At 37.2% G+C, this 24,647-nt stretch overlaps 2 protein-coding genes across 6 annotated transcripts in view; one reads left to right on the top strand and one right to left on the bottom strand.

Annotated features, from left to right (window-relative positions):
- POLK (DNA polymerase kappa) overlaps positions 1–13,262 on the bottom strand; it is a 78,341-nt gene extending 65,079 nt beyond the window's left edge. Inside the window, exon 1 of one of the 3 annotated variants that reach the window (XM_082375970.1) lies at positions 13,141–13,262. The gene's annotated coding sequence lies outside the window, so the exon portion shown is untranslated. The remainder of the gene's footprint in view (positions 1–13,140) is intronic. The other 2 variants (XM_082375969.1, XM_082375968.1) reach the window with 2 other exon arrangements.
- The window catches only part of CERT1 (ceramide transporter 1), a gene marked incomplete at its 5' end in the record, with an annotated part of 133,222 nt that continues 121,802 nt past the window's right edge, over positions 13,228–24,647 (top strand). Inside the window, 3 exons of one of the 3 annotated variants that reach the window (XM_082377324.1) lie at positions 13,228–13,313; positions 13,546–13,966; positions 18,801–18,935. In XM_082377324.1, coding sequence (XP_082233450.1) covers positions 13,228–13,313; positions 13,546–13,966; positions 18,801–18,935 — 642 coding nt within the window. Of the gene's footprint in view, positions 13,314–13,474; positions 13,967–18,800; positions 18,936–24,647 lie in introns of those variants that run through there. The other 2 variants (XM_082377323.1, XM_082377322.1) reach the window with 2 other exon arrangements.

Here is a 24,647-nt window from a genome sequence, read left to right as displayed (position 1 = left end):
CAATATAGTTTGGGTTCTCATTCCACAAAAAACTAGCAATAATCCCTACAAAGAAGCAAAGGGCTTTGTCTCTGGAATTTACCAGCGTTTCTTTACTTCATACATCTTTTAATGCGTCTGCTTGAGGCTAAAGTAAATAATATCCCACGTTGGTCATTAATTCCCTTGAATTCCGGTTGGTTTTTGATAACTCTCTTAGATCATGATGTATAAAGTATGGATCCACTGTGAAATGCTTGCTACAATGGGATATACATGATAGCCATGAATTTTTTATGTGAAAAACTGAAAAATTCTGTTAATATTTTAGATATTTCTAACAGAAATGACCTATTGAGATGTCCCTAAGGTAAGATATTTATTATATACTTTATACTTTTTAAAAAAATTACTCTAACTAGTTCAGATTTGGTTATAAGATTAGGAATGTGGTCATATTAACCCTTGGTATACCACAAAGATCTATTAGACTCAATTTTAGTTTTCGAGTTTTTTTCTTTGAGCTAGTTTATTGTAAGCATTGATATTTCAAATCTTATTCCTTTTTAGGAATCTTCCAAAGAACAAAAAAAATTTATTCTTTTTTTATCAGAATAAAATTCACCTTATCTTGCAATTTCTATATGGATCTATTTGAATCCTTTGTAAATTGAAGATACATTATGGTGATCTCTATAAACTGAAGATATTTTATGGTATCTTAGGGATCTTATTTTTCCTATATCTTGAGTATTTTGTTATTTTATCACCCTAGGAATTATTTAATCATTACTAATCAATTATTTTTTCAAATAATAAGAAAATGGAATGGAACCATCTAGAAAGATGATCTAGTAGTGAAATAAATCATCACTATTACACGGTTCTTCAGTTTTCTTATTGTGTTGCCCATAGTATCATATCTTTGAAAGAAAGTATAAGAGAAGCATAAAGATACTATTTTTGCAGGGGTTTTTTTGTTTGTTTGTTTCTGGGGGCTTGTTTTTTGGTAGTTTTCATTAAACATAGTTGAGAGTTCTAAATTTTTCATTTTCTGCTCATACTGGCAAAAAGAGGAAATTTGACAGAAGAGTTTCACAATTATCAGACAAATCAGAAGATAAATGTAAAGAGACTAGTAGCATTCTAAACTATAATGATGGTGAAATTAATTTTATAAGCAAAATCTCAGACTGAAATTTCAGATGATTCAAATAGATACATTTTCTGAAACTCAAAAATCAATGAGTAAACAATGCACTTTTAAGAATAAAAAGCAAATATGGCATTCCCACCCAGTTTGTCATTCAACAGGAAGGACTTCATCACAGCATATTTTGCAACAAGAATTTGGAATATCCCATTTTGCTAAGAGGATGTATGACACTGTTCTTTCATCCTTTATGATGTTTGTGCACTAAAAGTTACTTAATATAGTTTGTAAGTGCACAAATGCTTAATGCAGATATTATACAAAAGGGATAGGAAAGAAATAGATGATGAAGAAGTGAAAACTTTATTGGCCTTCATTCTAACTAGTGTTTATAAATATAAAAATGAAAATGTTTTACAATTATGAAGGAAAGAAAATGGTTGTTTTTTCTTTAACAAGATTATGAGAGGTCAAAGTTTTTAATGTCATTGCATTTGGATGATGTAAGTGCAAGATAAAGAACCAGAAGTAATGATAAGCTAGAATCTATTAAAGATGCATATGAAATCTGGGATATTTATTTATTTATTTATTTTTGGCTGTGCTGGGTCTTCGTTGCTGCGCGCGGGCTTTCTCTAGTCTCGGCGAGTGGGGGCTACTCTTTGTTGCGGTGCGCGGGCTTCTCATTTCAGTGGTTTCTCTTGTTGTGGAGCATGGCTCTAGGTGCGCGGGCTTCAGTAGTTGTGGCACACAGGCTCAGTAGTTGTGGCTCGCGGGCTCCAGAGCACAGGCTTCAGTAGTTGTGGCGCACGGGCTTAGCTGCTCCGCGGCATGTGGTATCTTACCGGACCAGGGCTCGAACCTGTGTCTCCTGCATTGGCAGGAGGACTCTTAACCACTGCGCCACCAGGGAAGCCCTGGGATCTTTATTTTTTAAATGGATAGTTCCAGGATCATGCATAAAAGTCGATGAGCAGCTAGAGTTACTTTCAAAGGACATTACCTATTTCAGGAAAATATGAAATAAAAACCTAAGTTTACTAAGTTTTGATTTTTATTACAATTTCTAATAACAATGTTGTTCACTATTCCTTTATTGTTACTTCTCAAGATTATTCATAAATTACTCCAAAATATAAAAAATAAAATGATAATAAATGCCAATTACTACTTTTCATGATACAGAAGAGTTAAATCAATACATAACTCCTTTATCAACATTGGACAAAAGGATGATTGCAACAGGCTCTAGAGATCACTTAAATTATTCATGGGTAGGGACTTCCCTGGTGGCACAGTGGTTAAGAATTCACCTGCCAATGCAGGGGACGTGGGTTGGAGCCCTGGTCCGGGAAGATCTCACGGGAAGATCCCACATGCTGCGGAGCAACTAAGCCCGCGAGTCACAACTACCAAAGCCCGTGAGCCGCGCTCCGCAACAAGAGAAGCCACCGCAATGAGAAGCCCATGCACCGCAACGAAGAGTAGCCTCCGCCTGCCGCAACTAGAGAAAGTCCGCGTGCAGCAATGAAGACCCAACGCAGCCAAAAATTTAATTAATTAATTTAAAAAATTATTTATGGGTAATTAGAACATAGTCTTGCTAGTAAACACACTCCTTTAGTTATCAGTCATAGAAAAAAATCGTAGACTGGCTACCTAATAAGTTATTGAAGCTTGAAAATGTATGTGGATGAATTTTCTCTTAAGAAAATTGTCAAACTAAAGAAAAAGTATGCAACATACCTAGAAAGTAACAGATGCTTAAATGTTTAATAATACTAATCATAGTTGTTGTTGTTTGTCTAAATAAAGTTGGCCCTCCGTATCCCCAGTTTCCACCTCCGGGGATTCAACCAACCAATGGATCTGCAGTTGGCTGAATCCGCAGATGTGGAAGGCAGATATGGCAGGCCAACTATCCTATGCTGCTATTATACGAGGGACTTGAGCATCCTCGGGGTCCTGGAAACAAACCCAACCCCCAGAGGATACTGAGACAACTGTATATGTATTAAAAGTACATAGTATAAGCCTCTGAAGTTCAGAAGTCCAGGCTAGACTATTTACTAGCTAGGACCTTGGAAAACTTATTTAACTTCTTTGAACTTTAGTTTCCATACATGTAAAATAAGGATAATGTATATCTTGCAGGATTTTTGTGAAAAAATGAATACTAAATGTAATAAACCTAAAACAATGTCTGACATTGAGTAGGCCCTTAACAAATGATACTTCTTCCTTAAAAAAACTATGATGGAATTTGGTTCTTTAGTTTCTCATGAATTTTAATGGTGCTTAGTGATTTTTCTCCTGGGTCTTGTTAATTGCAATTCCTACAACTTCCCTTCAATCATCAACCAACTAAACTTATTCCATTTATCCATATATACTGAACACTCACTATGTGACAGGTAATTTTAAAGCTTTCCTTGCTCTTTAATAATAATGTAACTGTTAAAAACATATCAATAGTTTTATTACTTATTTTTGTCTATATTTCTAAACAGTCTAGCATTATTGTCTACGTTCTTAGACAGACATTTCTGTATGCTAGAAAATGAGTCTATGAAAGATGTCATATATATCTCATTTTTACAGCACCTTAATCAGGATCATCATATAGCAAGTTCTTTAATAAATACTTTAAATGAAGCTGAAGATAACTGTATATTAATAAACTATATCACCATAACAGCATGCATATTCCATAACAATATTTTTCAGCTTACTTGACTAAGAAGAAGAGGATCTGAAATTACAGTAAAAGTGAAACAATGAAAGGGCTGGGGAGAAAAACAGAAAGCAAACACATTTACAAAATAACTATCATGAGGATTCTACCAATACTTAAGAATACCACAATGCTTTATATAGTACGGCTTTAACATATTAACAAAATAATTTTTCAATGTAATTTCTCAATGTAATAAAAAGAGGTTAAAAGTTAGAGACTCAAAAGCTTGGGGAGAAAAACAGAAAGAAAATGTATACATGCAGAGAGTGGACACTAATATCCCTGTTCATCTATTACATATGTACACTATGTACTTTTTAGACTAAAGGATTTTTTACTGTTATAGTGAAACCTATTAAATGACAACTACCCCTGACAAGTTTTTAACGCACAAAACCAAATAGATATAAATAAAAGATAATGAAATACAATTTCAATTTTATTCAACAGACAGAAAGAATAATTCTGCTTGGAACATGCCTGACTTGGCTCTCTTCTGAACAACAGGAAACAGGACAAAAGGGTAGCCTATATGCTCTTTGAAATTCTGTTTCTGAAATCAGTCTTAATGCTGAATGTTAGAACTGTCCATGGGATGTGACTTATTCCTAAGTAGCTGTATGCAGTGTATTAAGGTATCAATGAGTACCTCCCCTTCCCCTCTCAAATAAAGTTGTCCTTGGAGAGTTAAATGGTAAAAATTCAACACACAAGGGAGTCTAAGATATATATGCAAACTCACCTTAAGGATCAGAGTAACAGGCAAGTCCTAGCAGTATGAACATAATATAATAATAATAATTGATGTCAATAAAACAAAGTCTTTCAATCCAAACGGAGTGTGGATAGTTAGAAACAGAACAAAGAAAAAGAAAATAAGCAAGGTAAATATTGGCAGTGCCTAGTTAAATATCCATCATCACAACAGGGATAACCTAACTTAGTGCTACTAATCATTTAGAGTCATAATTGAGGAAAAAAATATGAGATTGGGATATAGTAAAAGGACATCAAGCCTATATTTGAAACCAAGATATGAAGAGCAGTCACAGGGCTGGGGAAAATGGTGAGAATTTTAGGGGCTCTTGAGATAGTGAGGTGGGAAAAAGGACTGAAGTAAGAATTAAGAATGGGCATAACATAATTCTCACTATTCCTATAAGTCAATTACAACAGGATGGAAAGCATGTTTTGAAGGTTCTATTATAGCTTTTTCTTCTTCTAGCTTCTCACTGTTTCTCACCTACTCCCTCCTCTGTTTTTCCCATCACTACTGCCAATGACTGCTACAGTAGAGGAAGAACAGAAAAGGAAGAAAAATAGTAACAGACAATAGTAATGCACAACACATATAAACAATAGGAACGCAGGGGAAGGGGAGGAATGAGGAAAAAAAAAATAGTACCAGCATATATAGGAAGGAGAGAAATTCTGCAGCTGTCTGGCTGTGGGGACCATTCATACATAAAGAATGCACATAAACTGGTCAGATTAACTACAAGGCTTCTTTTATTCAACTAGATTTTACGATTGGCTTTTGGTATTTTTCTCAGCAACCGGAAAATTTGTTCAACTATTTAAAAAACTTGACAGATCCTTTAATTAAGTTAATTCATAGACTGGTACACTTGGGTTACTTACACTGGATATGAATATACCTGCAAAGATCTAAGTCTAAGAGAAAATCACTGATTTGGGAGACAGGCAGACCAGATGTTGACTATTGACAGGTAAAATACAATCACTTTTTTGCACCAACTCAAAAGTTTAAGATACATAGGGGAGCAATGCCCTCAATATTCCTACATTCACTTTACAGGTTTGTATACGACCCCCTTATTTGAATACACTCACAAAGATATCACAAAAGAATTCTGTATAATGTCATAAAAGATGAATACATGCAAGTTTCTTGTAGCCCCTAATATTTCTGAAACTGGTGCTTACATCATCAGAAATGGACATAGACGCATTCACATTTTACATAAATGAATATCCACTTTGATATACTTATGTAAATATCATTTTACAAATGCATATAACACCACAACAATTGGGATATACATAGTAATAAAAAGACTGGTTATACTAATGCCATTTATTAAGTTAGCATTTATTTAATACACAACCAAAGTCATACGGTTATTAAGGATGAAGCCCTAGGATTCACCCAGGCACTGTCTGCTTGCTCACTCTGAACTCAGGGAGAATCACCATAGTGGCAGAAACTATACGATTCTTTAATGTGCTTATGCCTTTGAAAAGAATTAATATCTGTGTGGTGCTTGACAATGAGATTTTCACATATGTTAGATAATTCTTTCTCCTCAGAATGCCCCTTTTCCTACCACTACAGTTAGAATATAATGCAAATTATATATACTAGATATGCCTATTGTTTCCAGTTGGCCTCCCACTCCCAACAAACCACAGAAGTAGACTTACATTCCACACTTTTGGGAATAGCTGATTAGAGCACTGGCTGGCCAACTACCTATTTCTTTTAAGAATCCGAACTAAGAGACATTGAGAGAGCCCTGAAACTGACACGTAGTTAAAACAAGTTGGACAACATGCAAGATGAGATTTGAAGAGACAAACTGAGATTGAGAACACAAGAACATAGAGATGAAAGCTATCATGAAGCCCCAGAGATGAATAGAAAAACACCAAATCCTCATTTTCCAAGTATTGAAGTACGTGTATGAGGCCCAGCTGAGGATTCAGAGATCTCAACAATAACATTCTCTTATTTGAGCTACCCCAAACATATTTCTGATTCCTTCAGTCAAAGAGCCTTGATAAGATCAATAATAGTATAATATCCGACTGGTCAACCAAAATAAACATCGATAAAAGTATTCCAATGTGGTTCATTCTGAAATTGTAACCTCCTACCATTATCTCCTTCCAATAGCTTGCTCAAATGCTATCCTACCACCATCCTTTGTCTTCAAGTATTGGGGCAGGGAGGGGTGGTGGGAGGGCGGGGAGGAAGGACTCAGACACACTACTGGGCAGCGTAAACTAATGCAAACTTTTTTGAGGACAATTTGATAGTCTCCCACTGTAAAATGTACATATTCTCTGTTTCAGCAGCCCACTATTGGGAATTTACCCCCCAAAAAGAGCTAGACAAGTACACAAAAATAAAGTTAAACGAGTGTTTCTTTATAGCGTTTTTGTAATAGCAAAACACGAAAAATGTTGATTGCCCATCAAGAAAGGAATTCTATGCAGTCATTAAAACGAACGCTACGAAATAGATGTTCACAATATACTGTTAAATTAAAAATGCAATTTGCACAATGGTAGAGTGTCCCCCCCATCACACACACAGATCTTCCTTGACTTATGATGGGGTTATGTCCCAATAAACCCATCGTAAGCTGAAAATAACTTTAGGTAGGAAAAGTATTTAATACATCTACTGAACATCATAGCTTAGCCTAGCCCACCTTAAATGTACTCAGAACACTTAACAATAGCCTATAGTTGGGCAAAATTATCCAATACAAACTCTGTTTTATAATAAAATGTTAAATAGCTCATGTAACTTACTGAGTACTGTACTGAAAGTGAAAAGCAGAACAGGGGTATGGGTACAGAACGGTTGTTAAGCGCTCATGATCATGTGGCTTGCTGCCACTGCCCAGCATCACAAGAGAGTATCACGTCACATGTTGCTAGGCTGAGAAAAGATCAAATTTCAAAATTCAAAGGATGGTTTTTACTGAATGTGTGTTGCTTTTGCACCATCATAAAGTCGAAAAATCCTAAATTGAATCATTTTAAGTAGGGGACTGTCTGTATATGTTTATATTCTAAAAATCACAAATAGTGCTCTTAGGGAGGACAAAAGAAGGGGAAATGCTTAAAAAACCAAGTACAGTCCTCCCTCAGTATCCACAGGGGATTGGTTACAGGACCCCCTGCGGATACCAAAATCCATGAATACTCAGGACCTCTATGTAAAATAGTGCAGTATTTTAGCCTCCTGTATACTTTAAGTCATCTCTAGGCTACTTATAACACCGAATACAATGTAAATGCTGTGTAAATAGTTGCTGGTGGGCAGGAAATTCAACTTTTGCTTTTTGGAGCTTTCTAGAATTTTTTTTTTTTTTTCTGGATATTTTTGACCTAAGGTTGGTTGAATACGAGGATGCGGAACCCCTAGATAGGGAAGGCTGACTGTACCATATTTCACTGCTTCAAGAACACACATTTTTTCATTTAAAAAATCGGGATGGTTCATATAATCCTTGTCAGTGAGACAGCAGTTGTGACATAACTGTCATTATGTATGTATCAAAATGTGAAGGATAGGGGTCAGCAGCTTGGGGAAAATAACTCTGAAGACAATGATAGGGCCTTTTTAAGAAATCCTGTAATCATCAATTCTCTTGATGGTAAAGAGGAAAATGTATGGAAAAACAGGGACATTAACAACTCTAAGTTGAAAATTAATTTAGAACACTGTGTGTAAAGAGATTAATCTTTAATTTATATCATTTATAATTACCATTTCTTCTCACAAAAGTGATACATATACACATGCACACACTCACATGATATACTTTTTTCATACAAAATGGTACAAAGAGAAAAATTCAAGTGGTCCATAATTTCACCACCCAGATTATTATTCAAGACGTTAAAATAGGGCAAAAAAAATCAGTTGTTTTATTCATATGCTGTATTTTGTTCACTTGTACTTTAGTTTTTAGACTGTTGCTATTCATAGATCATTACCTCTATTTCATAGATTAGTATCTCTAAGTTTTCAAAATCAAGTTTCTTATGTAAATCCCCAGTTTTTAACTAGCTATGCTTCAGTTGGGAACAGCATTATAAAGATTACAAAGAACAGTTAAATTCCCAGGTTAGCTAAAAAGGCCTATTTAATTCCAAATGCATCTTTACCGTAATAAATACTGTGGGAATACAGAACCTACAAGCTCTGTTATGGACTAAATTGTGTTCCCCTCAAATTCATATTTTGAGGACCTAACTCTCAATGTGACTGTATATGGAGACAGGGCCTATAAGGAGATATTTAAGGTTAAGTGAGGCCATAAGGGTAGGACCCTAATCCAATAGGGCTGGTGTTCTTATTAGAAGAGGAAGAGGGACCACAGCCACCCAGCCTGTGGTATTTTGTTACGGCAGGCTAAGATACTAACAAAGGCTTTTATAGCATCATTTAAAAACATTAGACAATGTCTTCAATTTCAACTTGGGACATCCTCTCCTACTACAGTTCTTGCATCAAGAAGAAATATTCCCGGGAATTCCCTGGTGGTCCAATGGTTAGGACTCCACGCTTTCACTGCTGAGGACCCAGATTCAATCCCTGGTCAGGGAACTAGGATCCCACAATCCGCGCATCGCATCTGGGGTGGGAGTTGGGGGGAGGCGCGACTGGATATTCCCTTCCAGGCCTCTACCTGTTGATCAGTAAAACTGCAAGATTCTCACTTCCAGTACCTCTGGGTTTTTGGCTTCTGTGTCATTGCAGTGCGAGAGTGAGGTAGGGATGAAGGCTTTGGGATTGGTGTTTTGTGGAGAAAAATGGTGGGAGAATGAGGTGAAGTGGAAGATGGGGAGAAAGAAGAGGAACTGAAGAACTCTAGTGGGATGAGAATGAATGCTGCAATCAGGATAGTTGGGCTCAAACTGCAACTATGCTCTTTACTGCTGTATGACCTTTGGAAAGTTATTTAACCTCTCTGGGTTCAGTTTCTTCATATGAAATATTAGAAATAGAAATAATAATAGAAATAGGATAGCAATAATAAATTCTATATTGCGGTTAAATAAGACAGCATAGATGTAAACAGTGGGTAAATGAAAGATGTGCAAAATCATTAGCTGAATTAAGAGCATAGTTGCTCTGATATACTCATCTACAGGATATGTTATTTATTTACACAATTCTTCCCACTTTTAGAGGTATTCTGAAGCAAGGAAAAGAGTATGATCTTTAAAATCAGATCTGTGTTCAAATCCTAACTCCAACACTTAGTACCTATTTGACACTGGATAAGTTACTTAGCAGCACTGAGCTTCAGTTTCATTATCCTTAAAATGAGGCCAACAACGCTCACCTTATGTGGTTTATAGGGAATAAGTTAGATCAGGTATGTAAAGTGCCTGATGGAGGCTAAGAGTTAATATTGTAAAGATGTCATTTTCTTCATAAAATAAGTGCATTATTAATCCAAATTCCAATAGAGTGTTTCATGTAATTTGACAAGGTGTTCTAAAATTCATCTGGAAGAGAGGATATACAAAAATATCCAAATGAAAAAGGACATCAGGAGAGTTTTGGTATTATATACGAAAATAGTATAAAGTTAAATAATTAAAACAGTATGGTATTAGCACAGGTACAGACAAGTAGATCAATGAAAAAGAATGGAGTCCAGAAACAGACCTAGGTATATGTAGATTTTGTGTATCACATAAATATAAGCATAAGAATAGGCTATTAAATAAAATGTTGGGCCAAGTGGCTGTCCTTAAAAAACAATTCCTACCTTATTCCATACACAAAAATAAATCCCAGGTGGATTCAAGTTTTAAGAGTTTAAAAAAAAAAAACTACTAAAAGAGAAAATATGGAATATCTACAAGAAAGTTGGGGAAGGTTCTAAGTTAGCGAGAAAACTGAGAAGCTGTCACTCCCACCATAAAGAGAAAGCTCATGTATTTTACTACTGTATTGCAATTTCTTCCCATTAGCAAAAATGAAGTGAATCCCAACCTCTAATGTGGTATTCTGATCAATATACAAAAATTCTTCTGTACTTAAAAACATTTTTAAATAGTCTTGTAAGTATAGAGAGACAATGTGGCAATAGCTTTTATTTATTTATTAGGCCATGCCATGGGGCATGTGGGATCTTAGTTCCCCCCCACCCCAGGGATTGAAACCATGCCCCCTTCAGTGGAAGCACGAAGTCTTAACCACTGGACTGCCAGGGAAGTCCCACAAAAACATTTTTAAAAAGACAATTTCTCTCATATTAATTCTAAATACAATGAAACAATTCCCTACTGATTAAGTGGGCACTGTAGTCATATTAGTGTTGGTGGTTACAATCACACAATTTAGAAATGCATAAGGGACTTCCCTGGTGGTCCAGTGGTTAAGAATCCACCTTCCAATGCAGGGAACGTGGGTTCGATCCCTGGTCAGGGAACTAAGATCCCACATGCCACAGGGCAACTAACCCCTTGTGCCGCAACTACTGAGCCCGTGCGCCACAATGAAGAGCCTGCGTGGCGCAACTAAGACCCGATGCAGCAAAAAAATTAAATAAAAAAATATTTTCTTAAAAAAAGAAATTCATAAAATACAATAAAAAGTTCCATTTGAAAATAAATATAGGGACTTCCCTGGTGGCTCAGTGGTTAAGAATCCACCTGCCAGTGCAATGGTCACGGGTTCGATCCCTGGTCCGGAAAGATCCCACATGCCGCGGAGCAACTAACCCTGTGCGCCACAACTACTGAAGCCCGCGCACTCTAGGGCCCCTGTGCCGCAATTACTGAGCCTGCGTGCTGCAACTACTGAAGCCTGCGTGCCTAGAGCCCATGTTCCGCGACAAGAGAAGCCACCACAATAAGCCCGCGCACCATAACCAAGAGTAGCCCCCGCTCACCGCAACTAGAGAAAGCCTGCTCACAGAAACGAAGACCCAACGCAGCCAAAACAATTTTTTAAATAAAATAAAAATAAATATATACTATGCTCCCATGATTCTAAATTGCATTATGAAGTGGAGTTCTCAACAATTCACAATCATTTCCTTGAGATTAATGACATTTTAAAACCTAGAGCTCAAAAGAATCAGAAAAAGGACGTCAACTATATTAGGTAATTGGAAGGCAAAGCAAAATTTAATTGCTACAATATTTGATATTCTAAAGGTATAATTTACTAATTCAATAAAGAGGAAAAATGTGCTAAGTGGGTTTTTTCTTTTTTGAATGACAAAATTTGGATTATGTTTTAATTAATGTTGACAAAGTATTTTCAAAAGCTTTATCTCAAGGTTTTATTCATCTGAATGGCTTTCAATTATGCATTGTCATTTGATTTCACAATGGAAAAATGATTTGTAACTGATTTACAATAGATCCAGCATTTTTAAGTGTAAATCTAGGAAAATGAAAGATTCATAGGTACTTCTCAGAGACACTTTCCATCATTCCGTTTTTTTCCTTAAGATCCCAGTTAAGTTGACCTCTTTGGCTACCAGAGCTATTTCTGGCCACTGTGCATTTTCCCCTAGACTCAAAATTTCACTTCTATTCTCCTGTCACCTGCAGTCAGCAGGTATTCTTTCTAAGGTTTAATAAGTAATTTTACTGTTGGCAATTATTAGAAAATTGACGAGATGGAGAAGTAGCAAACAGGATGAAAGAACTCAAGCTACAAAGTTAAAGCTCTCCCCATAAAAGTTATCCTTATAATGTATGCAAAGAGACTAAACAAGATTTGTTACATCTTCTATTGGTCTTTCCACTAATTCAATTCTAGTCTTAAAGCAAAGCCAGCCTCCTATTGCCTAATCCCTTATTACTCAATACGATCATTGCACTTTGGTTTTTGTTATACATGACAGTTTCTATTCCAACCTCTCCTTTCAGAGGAAGGTAGGTCAGTAGAGATTGTTGTTAACTTGGGTGTCAGGAAAACACTCATTTACAACTAAGAGAAAACTCCAGGCTCTCATCTCACATTCTTATTTTATTTTATCAACTCTTCAACGTCATTTATTCCCTGACATCTTCAAAATTACTTTCCACATAAAAACTCTGTAAATCTAACAACGAAAAGCTCTTGCTCTGGTGAGAAGGGACTAAATTCTTCCTTCTAAAGAGGGAAACGTCGTGTGAAGTCTTAACTTCTAAAGAGCGAGATGGAAGACCTTCGAAATTCGCAGAGGTGGTTTGACGGCAAGAAACGCCCTAGTCATTAGAGAGGTCGCAAACCCCTGGCCCCCGGTTGAAGCAGAAGCGCCCGGTACACTTCTGTCCGGGCAAGCGGCAAGATGCTCCCGGGCTTTCGGGAAGCCGCCATGGAAGGCAAGCCCGGGCATCCTCAGCAGAGTTATCTCACGTCCGGGCCCACAAGCCCGCCATAAGTTCGTCATAAACACACTACGCTGAGATAGAAGCGCGGCCGAGGGGACGGGTCACGCAACTGTCAAAAGAAGCCCACCCTCCCCTTGCCCGTCCCCAAGGCGGCAAAACTTACCAACGCGGATCTCTCCCCAGTTCCCTCAGGACCTCGACTACAACTCCCAGGAGGCTGCGCGGCGTACGGAGCAGCGTCCTTCCCAGAATGCAGCACAGTGGCGTCCCCATCCCTCCTTCTCCTTTCTCCGCTCCTCCTACTTTTCTACCCGGCGTCACCCGGGAGGGCAGGAGGTAGGTTGCGGGAGGGGACTCCGAGCCTCGGCGTGTCGCGTCAGACGTTGGGAGGAGGACGGGGCGGAGAGCCGGGGGAGAATGGGAGGACGAAGGGGAGGGGAGAGGGGAGGGGAGGGTAAATAGTGGGCCAGGCAGGAAGATGGCGGCGGTAGCGGAGGTATGAGTGGACTTGGGTCTCTGCAGCTAGATTTTCTTTTCCTCTCTTCTTCCCCTTTTCGTTTCCCCCGAGGTTGGCATCGAGGGGGCTGAGTTCGGGTGGCAGCGCCGGGCAGAGCGCAGGGGTCACGGCGACGGCGACGACGGCGGCGGCGGCTGACGGCTGGAAGGGCAGGCTTCCTTCGCCACTCGTCCTCCTTCCCCGGTCCGCTCGGTGTCAGGCGCGAAGGCGGCGGCGGCGCGGCGGGCGCACTTCGTCCCTCCTCCAGCTTCCTCCTGCTCCCGAGCGGGCACTCCTTCCTTCGCCATCCTCCGACCCTTCACCCCGGGGACTGGGCGCCTCCGCCGGCGCAGCTCAGGGAGCGGGGGCCGGTCTCCTGCTTGGCTGTCGCGCCTCCATGTCGGATAACCAGAGCTGGAACTCGTCTGGCTCGGAGGAGGATCCGGAGACGGAGTCCGGGCCGCCTGTGGAGCGCTGCGGGGTCCTCAGCAAGGTGAGCAACCCGCGGGGCCGAGGACCCCTTGCCCAGACTCACCTGCGGCGAGGCGAGCCGCTGAGGGCATGGGGTGGGGCTGGGCGCGAGGCACAGACTCTGCCGGGGCGGGGGCTGCGGAATGTGCCGGGGTGTGGGCCCGAGTACTGCGGCACGAGTGCCCGGGCCAGGGCTGGGGTGGGGGTGGGGGCAGAAGGGGACTGTCTTCCTCGCCTGCTCTGGGGCTCGGCGGTCTGGGACCGGGAAAGACCTGTCCCAACCCCGGATCCTGTTTGGGAGCGGGATGCGCACCGTGTCTTGGGACCCCGGGCGGCAGCTGTCCGGGTATAGCAATTTGGGTTGGGCAACAGCGGTACCCGAAGGACTGGGCATGGGAACCGTGCACCTCAGATCTCTCAAACGAGGTTAGTCCGGAGATGCCAATAGGGTTGAGGGGTTTCTGCAGACCTTGCTTTTGAGACAGAAGCCGGAGCAACTCGGCTTGGTGCTGAAATCTGAGGTGGTAAACTATGCCAGGCTAGATGTAGTGAAAGATCTCAATGAGAGGAGGAGTTTTGTACTTTTCCCCTTACTCTTTACCCGAGTTCAGAGAAGAGCCATTGAAGAGTCAGGTGATAGGTACAAGAAATATTCATATTCATAGTAACTTGAAACCTGTCAGAATGGAGACCGACCTTTAGTCCAGGAAGAAGAGCATTATTTAATAGTAAAATATTCTTGCAGTGAGTGGGCCAGAGTAAGGAAAAGACATCTTACTTTTCCTAAATTTTTTTAAACCACTTTTCCAAAATTTTTGCAAAGCAGATAGTCATTTGTAGAGTTTGAAAGCTAATTAATTGAAATGGATGAGGCCCTTTTTAAGAGAGAAGGTGGGTGATCTTTTGGTAGTACATAGTTTGGGGTTTGTTGTTGGGGTTTTTTTTTGTTTCTTTTTCTTTTTCTTTTTTTAATGTTTTTGCTATGAGAAGATCCACATTGTCTTTTTTACTTCCTTCTTTCTTCTTGTTAAACTTTTAGAAATGGCTGGAGCTAGCAGTTAACTTGGAGAGGGGGAGCAAGGTCCAGTCTCTCAACAAGCTGGTCATAAGATCCTAGATCATGTGCAGCCACTGGCTATTAAGAAATCACCCTGCTTCCAGTATACATACTTTGGCTAAGCATTGGGACGTTGTTTGTGGAATTGTTTCATATTAGCTTTTATATTGTCTTTAGAAGGCTGAGAAAGGACCTAAGAAATGCGTGAGTATGTCAGAACTAAGGGTTGCGAGTGTTAACTTTCATTTGCATACAGAAAAATTATGGTGTGTGTTGATACTGTGATCATTATTGGAATTTCAGTGAAAAGTTTTCAGTAAAGTGAAGCTCCCTAGGGTTTCTTTGGATTAAATGTATCTTGTAATTTAGGAATCTGTATTGAACACGTTGTGCAATAGGTATACATTTCTCTTTGGAACTGTTATGAAATGGGCTCTTTGCTTCTCAGTGATTCAGGTAATTTCACCACTTTTTTCTCATTAAATGAGAAGCAGACTTCCAAATTAGTATTGTGGAGTGTCAGGTATTTTACAAAACAAGCCGTACTTTTGAACTATTGATCATCCCTTTTTGGGGGGTAGGAGGATCGTAGTGATTGGTGGAGTCACCAGTGCTCTGAGTATGTACTGTATATGAGTATCTGACCATCACTTACACAGAGCAGTGTAGTAAGTGTATACTTTATGACAAAAAAATGGAAGACTATCTCCTTGATATCTAAGTGTATAGAAATGTAGTTTTTGACCACTTCTTTGGTTCGTAAATAACTTCATTGTTGCTGCATATATAGAATCAACGTAGTTTTGGTGTTCTTGTTAACAGCTATGAAGGAAATTTCCCTGAAATTTAACAATTTATGGTTGCATATGTTTTCTTGGAAGTTTTTTAATCAATAATATTTTTTATTGAATGTATGCTTTTAAAGTACATATATATTTTCAGCCTTTGTATTCACCTGGTAATTTTAAACAAGTGTTAGAACTCAGCCTCTGTTCTTTTCCTTCTGCTTAGTAATGTAGTTAAGTCCAAATACTAATTTGTTTTGTCCCCCCACTCCTCCCCCCCCCCAAATGGAGTGAGTTTGGAATGGTGGTGATGGAGTAAACTTGTACACCAACCCAAAGGTTTTTTTTTATATAAACATATTTTCTACAGACTCGCTTCTTAGGCACATAAATTCCAAAAATACTGGATAGACAGTAATTCTAGGTTATAACAAATATCAAGATAGATTGTGGATGGGGAAAGATTCATGCCTTAGTAGGACTTGAGAGCAATTAAGCCTTGGTCAGTCTCATCCAATTCCTTCTGAATTCTCTCCATCCTTTTTATCTTATCTTTACCTTAACGTTTTCGCCACATACCTAACTGTTGGCTGAAATTCCGTCCATGTGTAGAGTCCATCTCAACTATTCTTTTCATGAAGACTTTTCTTATTTCACCAACCATCCCAGAGCTCCTTCTCTTGAATTCCTATAGCATTTTATTTGTAACTTGCTTCTGACTCTTATTCTAAATGTATTTTTTTTTCCTCTTGAATTTATGCTTGCTGGACTATTGGAGGCAGGAATGTTTGCTTCTCCTGCAGTGTCTGCATATTGCCTTGTCTCTGTTAAATGGGGAAGAGCAAGGGAATGTTATGAGGGTAGAGAAAAGGCAAAAATCTGCCTTCTAGCTGTGAATAGGAGTTAACATTTTCTGCGTAAATCCTGCAGCTTATGTAATTATTGGGTCCTCTGTAAGAAAATAATATGAAAATATGGACACATGATTTCTAGGGCCCCTTCTGTCACTTTGGAAGGTGTCTGTTCTTGTGAGCTTCCCTGAAGGTTTCTAAGCTTCATTAGCTATGCATAGCTCTGCCTCCAACTGAGAAAATACTGTGTGCTTGGCAGTGTTCTAAGTCTATTCTTGCTTAATGTTAAACAACTTTAAGAGGTAGAGTTTGACAAACAAACAAACAAACAGGTAAGTAACTTGACCACAATCACAGCTAGTAGCTTTCTGGCAGTAATTGGAAGCGAGGTAGGATTAAGGTATGCCAATCTAAACGATTTGTATTACAGGCAATTGGGAGTTGTTCATGTAAGTTTTGGAGCTGGAGGCTCAATGAGGTTAATATGTAAGATAAGTAAGCAAAATATGCCTAATAAATAAATAAGATTATGTAAGTTATGAAATAAATAGCAGAAGATATCAGAGGTAAGGTTATTAAGCCTTCTCAGGAATCCAGGAACCTGATAATTTGATTGGATTACTTGAAAATAATGGAGTCAGATTTAAGGGTTTAATGGGAAGGAAAGATGAATAGGAGTTGATAATGGGCTATAAAGATTAAGAAGGAACAGTCAGGTATTGAGTATCTCCTAGGAATATAGTAGGTGTATTCGTGATTTTATTCACCCATTCAAATGACTGAGGAAAGAAACTGAAGTTCAGAAAAGTTAAATAATTTGTCAGAACTTTTCACACAGCTCGTAAAAGTAGTTGAGTCTCTCTGATGTTGTATCCACTGCTCTGTCCATACAGTACAGGAACGCTGAGCCAGGTTTGAGTCTGAATGGCTGTGGCAGTAGCAGTATAGCCAAAGAAATAGGAACATAGGGGGATGTGCACCCTATGGGTGGAGGTAAATTTAGTTTTGTATGTAACCTTCATTATTTCAAGTCACTGTCTTAAGTGGTAGTAAATTGCAGGGAGTTAAAATGAGGAAATAGTGATTAGAGAGCCCTCAGGAAAGAATGAGTTAAATTGCCAGCATGGATAAGCTTTTAGGGAGGGGTTGTAATGATGGAGTTTAGAAAATATAAGAGCTGAACCATCTCAAACCTGTGGAGTTAGGAAATAGTAAAGAAAAGATTTCTCTGAGCCAATGCAGTATACTTTTAACAATCCATTTAGAGTTAGTTTTTGGTAGATAGTTTTTGAGTTAGCAGATAGTTTTTGGAATTGTCTGTACTTAAAACCCCAGAGCATAAAAATATGCAATATCAACAATTCCCATAGAGGTTACATTTCTGCCTTTGCAAGTTTATTGATTGTGATCTTCACTGTGCAGCAGCGAAACTTTAGCAACGTAGAAACCATTTGTAGGTACTGGAAACGGATAATCCACGTATGTTTTTGAAAACCAGTTTTATGTTTGTATTTTACTCTTGAGTTTGAAAAATAGATCTTCAGAGAAACTTAGAAAATGAATTAACTATTCTATAATATTGAGTTCTGTGGAGGTAAAAATAAAGTTGATGTAGACTTACTAAAGATTAATAATCTATTTTTACTTTAATGTAGTCGTAAACATCATACATTTTCATGTAGGAATAACTTACAACAAAAATAGAGTTTTGGCCATGATTGACTTCTACTTCTGTTGATTTAGAGGGCTTCATGCAGTACTTGGTGTAGGAGAATGACAGACTGTATAGCCAAACTTACTTTTCTCTTGAATATGTCATTTATGGCAGGGACCAAAACAATTTAAGAGTTTTGAAGGTGGTGAGGAGGGGAGGATGAAAGCACACAAAGAGTAAAGCAGAATTTTGAACTGAAGTGTGCTTCACTTTTATTCCTCAAATATTACAAGAAAATGTTATATTTTATTATCTTTTATTTATAATTTTGTAGAAATTACTGAAAATTATATGCAATCTGGAAAATTTTAACTTTTCACTTTTTTTTTTACTGTTTATAATTAAGTTAGGACTTTTCACATTTTGGTTTTAAACTTAGATTGACTGCTGTTTCAGAAAGTTTGGATTTCTAAAATACTGACTTAATTTTTTGTTTTCTTCTCCTCCAGTGGACAAACTACATTCATGGGTGGCAGGACCGTTGGGTAGTTTTGAAAAATAATACTCTGAGTTACTACAAATCTGAAGATGAGACAGAGTATGGCTGTAGAGGATCCATCTGTCTTAGCAAGGCTGTCATCACGGTAAGCTCCTGTTCTCCTTCATTCAACAAATATTTATTGAGCATAAGTGATACACCAGGAACCTATTCTAGGGGCTTGGGATATGTCTATGAACAAAACAGATTAAGATCCTTGCTCTTGTGGAGCATGCAGTCTAATTTTTTTTTCCATAAAATTATTTTATAGTGTATTACTACATACTGTTATTTTATATAGACATGTAGTATTTATCTAGTTGGTTACAGCAAGCCATTAAACAAGGGCTTCAGAAAAAAAGATGTTAGATGGCTTCGTATCTGATAGATTGGGACAGTTACTTGGTGAGTTATTGAAAAAGTTAAAGCAGGAAAATAAAAAGATACGTATCTTAACATTTTAAAATTTTGACTTAAAATATATAAATTTAAATTCACTTACCAACTTTTTGATGTAGAGCTAATGGTATGTCTTTGAATATGGAGTTGAGAGAAGTTGTTCTTGTGTAAAGTATTATATCCATAATGCCTGGTTTGCAATTTCCAGTTTTGATTCTCTAAAGTGGAATAAAAAGTTAAAGATACTTTTGAAAAACCCTAAATATAGGTTCCTCTTTTTGACTTTTAATGTTTTTCCCTAATATTTTACAGATGTCTCACCTTTATTTAATACCTTTTAAAAGAATGACTCACCTTTATTGAGTCATTCTACTTAGCTTGCATTCAATGTAGTTTACATAGAAACAGCTCTCTTTGCTCTTGTATTCCATAGATTTACATGATGTTTAAGTTATGTAAGAACTACAGCAAGTAAACTGGCATAAACAGGTTTAGGAACAACCAACTGACTTGTTAAACATGTAACTCAACTAGTGGGCCAGAAGTGCCTGAATATACTAAAAATAGCGTACTAGTTGAGAGTGCTCAGCATGTCGAGACATATTTAATAAAGGGCAAAAAAAAAAGGTGTTGTCTAAGGCAGGTCAGTTAAATGGAGGTCAGTTAAGGAAGCTATTGTAGTTAAAATCTAAAAATGGGTGTGTTAAAACAATCATAGATTTTACTGATACATTCAAAGAGAATTCATGTTACGATAGAGTTTATATTGTTTATAAAGATAAATGGTGTACTTTGGATTATGTGTTGATATCTAAATATGACTTACATATATTTATGTTACACATTTAAGTAAAACCATATAGTATTTTTCCATCACTTTTCATACATTCTGCCCCTCTTATATATTCAGAGTTTGAAAATAAAAGCTTAGTTGGATATTGAGTTGGAAAAACTTATAGAGGGGTTGTTTGGAAATGTTCAGAATGAAACTACTACTCTCCATTCTTATGGACAATTTTGAAGAAATAGTTTGGACATAAAGGCTCACTATTTATTTGGACTGGTATGTGGTATGTTATAATGTACTTTTGAAATTGTATCTACTGATAGTTAATATTTTGGGGTTTTATTTCTCTTGAGATAGATCACTATTCATGCTAGAGGAAAGAATCATGGATAGTAATGTACTTTACAATTCTGAAATGTCTTCCCTTGGTTCTTCCCCTTCTTCCTTCTTTTGCATATTGTTGGATGCTTGTTAGTTACAGTGCTTGTTAGACTCTTTGAAAATAATTTATATCTTTATTGTTTCCTAACTAGTAGTATTCCTAGAGTACCATGCTAGTTTAAATTTAGTTATCCTGTCTTGAATTATGGACTATGGTAATAGTGCATGGCTTATTTGGGGAAACGAAAAACTTCTAATAAATATTTACATTGCATCTGCTTAGGAAAAAACAATGTGTTAGTTCTTCGTAGATTTTTTATTGTTGTTATTTTGGTATTTTTGTTATCTGTATTTGCTTATAGAACTTTTCATTGTGGTTCATAATCAAAGAAATGAGTAGGAAAGCAAGACAATTTGAAAACATTGAAGGGACCTAGTGGAAGTACTCACTGGGCTAAGTGGTAGTAGAGAAGGTTAAAAAAAAAAAAAAATGAATGAAGCAGCAGAATCTGAGTGGTAGTTAGTCTTCGCTATAGTTAACCAGGTGGTATGGAGAAACACAAGTATTTATATTCCTGACCTTCTTCAACTCTGTTCCTATTCTGTGGGTTCATAAGTTCACTGTTACATATTTCAAGGAAATTACAAAATATAACTGAATTCAGTGAACTTCTCAGAATGAAGTTTACAAATACAGTATGTATTTGAGTTAAATTTTTAAAATGTAATACTAACCTCTGTTAAATAGGTGTCTTTTGCTTTTCTTAAATATGGGCTATTATATGTATCAATTCATCTCTGAAGGCAAAGAATAAATATGGTTGAATTTGTGCACATGACATCCTTATGAAATTGATAGTATTCATATATGAGGAAATCTGGACTTGAAGAGTTGTGACTTTACTGTAACCGTTCATTAACATATTTATTATTTGTTGGTGAACCTAATGTTTGAGCCCACCTTTTCTGATAGAACCTAATTCATTGTTAAATTCACTATTATTTTAGCTTAACATTTAAGTCATTCCTTATTCAAATCATGTTCTTTAGTTATGTGATAATAAATTGAGTGAAATACTTTCAAGGAACAAAGTATTTCCTGGGAGAATTTGTTACCTGGAAATAATTCTTAACGTGAAGGGATTGGGAATAAGTTAATGAGAGGAAAAATAGTACTCTGTCACTTTTTGGGAAATCACCTATTTGTATATTTAATAAATGTTTGTAGAAAGTTGAATTTCTCAATTATTATAGTTTAATAGTTATTTGCTTAAGACCCAGTCCCTGCTACAAAACTTGCCATGTAGTAGATGTTCAATATATGTTAGTTGTGTTTCATCGATCAAAAGCAATGTTTATGGAGTATTTAAACTGTTATTTATTTTTTAAGTTCTGTTTTTAAATAAAGTACGTGTGGTAAAAAAATATAATCTGTGGCATGAAGAGGTTTAAAGAGTAAATGCTTCTCTTTACTCTTAGTCCTGCACTCAAGACATAGCCAAAGTCAAATTTTTGGTCTGTCCTTCCAGATACTATGTATGCCTATATAAGCATTTATTTGTTTATATCCTTCATTTTCATTTACACAGATAGCATCATACTAAATCTATCGTTCTGCACCTTGTTTTCTTTTAATATGTCTTGGACATTTACTACATTTTGTTGAATATTGTGGATGTACCATGTCTTATTTATTTGCCCCTTCCCTGTTCTTGGAAATTTAGATCATGTTTAAATTTGTTTTACTACAAACACTCTTGAAACAAACATACATAGTATTTTAAAATTTTTTTATAGTTACTGTCAAATGCCCTTTCCAAAGTGCCACTTTTCATTCCTACAAATAGTGCATGAGTGTCCCTATTTCCCCATACCCTCAAATATATATATTTTTAATTTGGTTGCACCGGGTCTTAGTTGCGGCAGTCGGGCTCCTTAGTTGCGGCAGGCGGGCTCCTTAGTTGTGGCTCCAGGGCTTCTTAGTTGCGGCACATGGGCTCCTTAGTTGCTGCATGCGAAGTCTTAGTTGCAGCATGCATGTGGGATCTAGTTCCCTGACCAGGGATCAGACCCAGGCCCCCTCCATTGGGAGTGTGGAATCCTATCCACTGTGCCACCTGGGAAGTCCCTCCATACTCTCAAGTATTGAGGAAGTCAGGTTTTGGCAAATGTTAAAATATTTGGCAAACTGCTAGATAAAAATGGTGTCTCATTATTTTAAAGTTGCACTTTTTTATTCAAGAGGGTAACTTCTTAGGTTTATAATTCATTTTTTCCTCTTCTTATCGCTTGTTCATCTCTTTCTCAGTTATTGATTTGTAGAAGCTCTTTATATCATGATATTTGGCAATTTGTCATATTTATTGCAAATGTTTCCCCCCAGGTTGTCATTGTCTATTTTTTCTTTCCTTATTTTATATTCTTTATAAGCCTTAAAAGAAATTTAAAAATTTTATATGCTCTTATTGAGCTTTTCCTTTATGGCTTATGTATTTAGTTATGTTTAACTAAAACATAACTCAAAGACTATAACTCTATATAAATGTAGTTACATTTTCATCTACAATTTTACATTTGAATTGATTCCTGTGGGAGTTATTTTAGTATTAGAAGGGATGTGGGAATTTAGCTTTTTAATTTTTTCCCAAATGGCTAACCATGTAGTCTAATACCATTAATTGAAAAATTCACCTTCTCCCCACTGGCTTGAAATGTTACCTTTATTGTATATTATATTACCATGTGTATTTGAGGCTGTTTCTGGACTCTCTTCTCTTCAATTGGTTTGTCTATGCCTTTTTGTACCATATTTAAAATTATATTGCTAATATATCAATCAGTTCTTTAAACTGCTAATGATCCTTTTGTGGAAATAAAAGAAGTGGTTTGTTTGTAGCTACTGAGATTAGAAGACGTTTCAGGAATTAGGTAGGTAGAGATTTTTGGTAAAATGGAAATAGTAATGTCTTTAGAATTGGTTTGCCTAAGTTCTATCTATAGTCCCAAGTCTTACCTTAGGTATCTGACTTTGTATACCTACTATCTTATAAAACTTCTTTAATTACCAAATGAATGGGATTTGTATTATTCTTATTATAGGTTGGATATAGTAAAATTTATTCACCAATTTAGTGTTTTAATATTCCCAGACGGAAAACTGAAAGGTAATGAAAATGTTTACTGCTACATTGAAAAAAATTTTAAGCCAAGGAGCTCTTAAGTAGGTAGGGGTTAGAAGGGAGGAAATTTAAAGATCCTGGCAAAATTAAAGAAGCCAACAGAGATGTGTAAAAGAAAGGGAAGGGGGCTTCCCTGGTGGCACAGTGGATAAGAGTCTGCCTGCCAATGCAGGGGACACGGGTTCGATCCCTGGTCTGGAAAGATCCCACATGCCGCGGAGCAACTAAGCCCTGTGCACCACAACTACTGAGCCTGCGCTCTAGAGCCCACGAGCCACAACTACTGAAGCCCGCGTCCCTAGAGCCCTTGCTCCGCAACAAGAGAAGCCACCGCAATGAGAAGCCCGCGCACTGAAACAAAGAGTAGCCCCCGCTCGCTGCAACTAGAGAAAGCCCGCGTGCAGCAACGGAGACCCAACACAGCCAAAAATAAATAAATAAAATTTAAATTTAAATTAAAAAAAAAAAAGAAAAAGAAAGGGAAGTGTTCAAAATTGAAAAGGATCATTAAACAAAAAAATTTTAAAGTGCCAAATAAAGAGTAGTCAAATCTAAACAGTTTTTGAGTAAACTATTTCTCAGTAAAACTGGAAGAAAAAATTTTTTTTAATTTTTAAAGTTTTCGAATGTGGGATTTTAAAGGAAAAAATTGTGATTTAAATTGATGTTCAGCAAATTGGATCTCACCAAAAATGAACAGGGCCATAACTAATCATCATACGAGGAACTCCAGATTAGTAAGAAGTCCAAGAAGTTCGCTTTTTATCAAATGTGCAATTTTGCTCTATTGAACTGTGTTAGTAAGAACCAAAGGAGAGAGAGGAAGGTATATCGACCAGTAAAAGCATTAGATAGATACTAGTTGATAATTCTCTTCATTTGAGGAGCATTTGCCAGTGAATTTCTAAAGAAATTAGAACCTTATACTACTAAGATTTATGCCTTTAGAAACTAATATTATCTGTTCAGCAGTTCATTTGGAAATAATTATCTTCCATCTTTAGGTAACTGGAATGTAACTCAAATAATGTAACTCAAATAATTAGATATAGTGGGAAATATTTAAAATATT

The sequence above is a fragment of the Balaenoptera borealis genome (assembly GCF_965194805.1).
Source record: "Balaenoptera borealis genome assembly, chromosome: 2".
NCBI lineage: Eukaryota > Metazoa > Chordata > Mammalia > Artiodactyla > Balaenopteridae > Balaenoptera > Balaenoptera borealis.
This window is presented reverse-complemented; position numbering and strand designations above follow the sequence as displayed.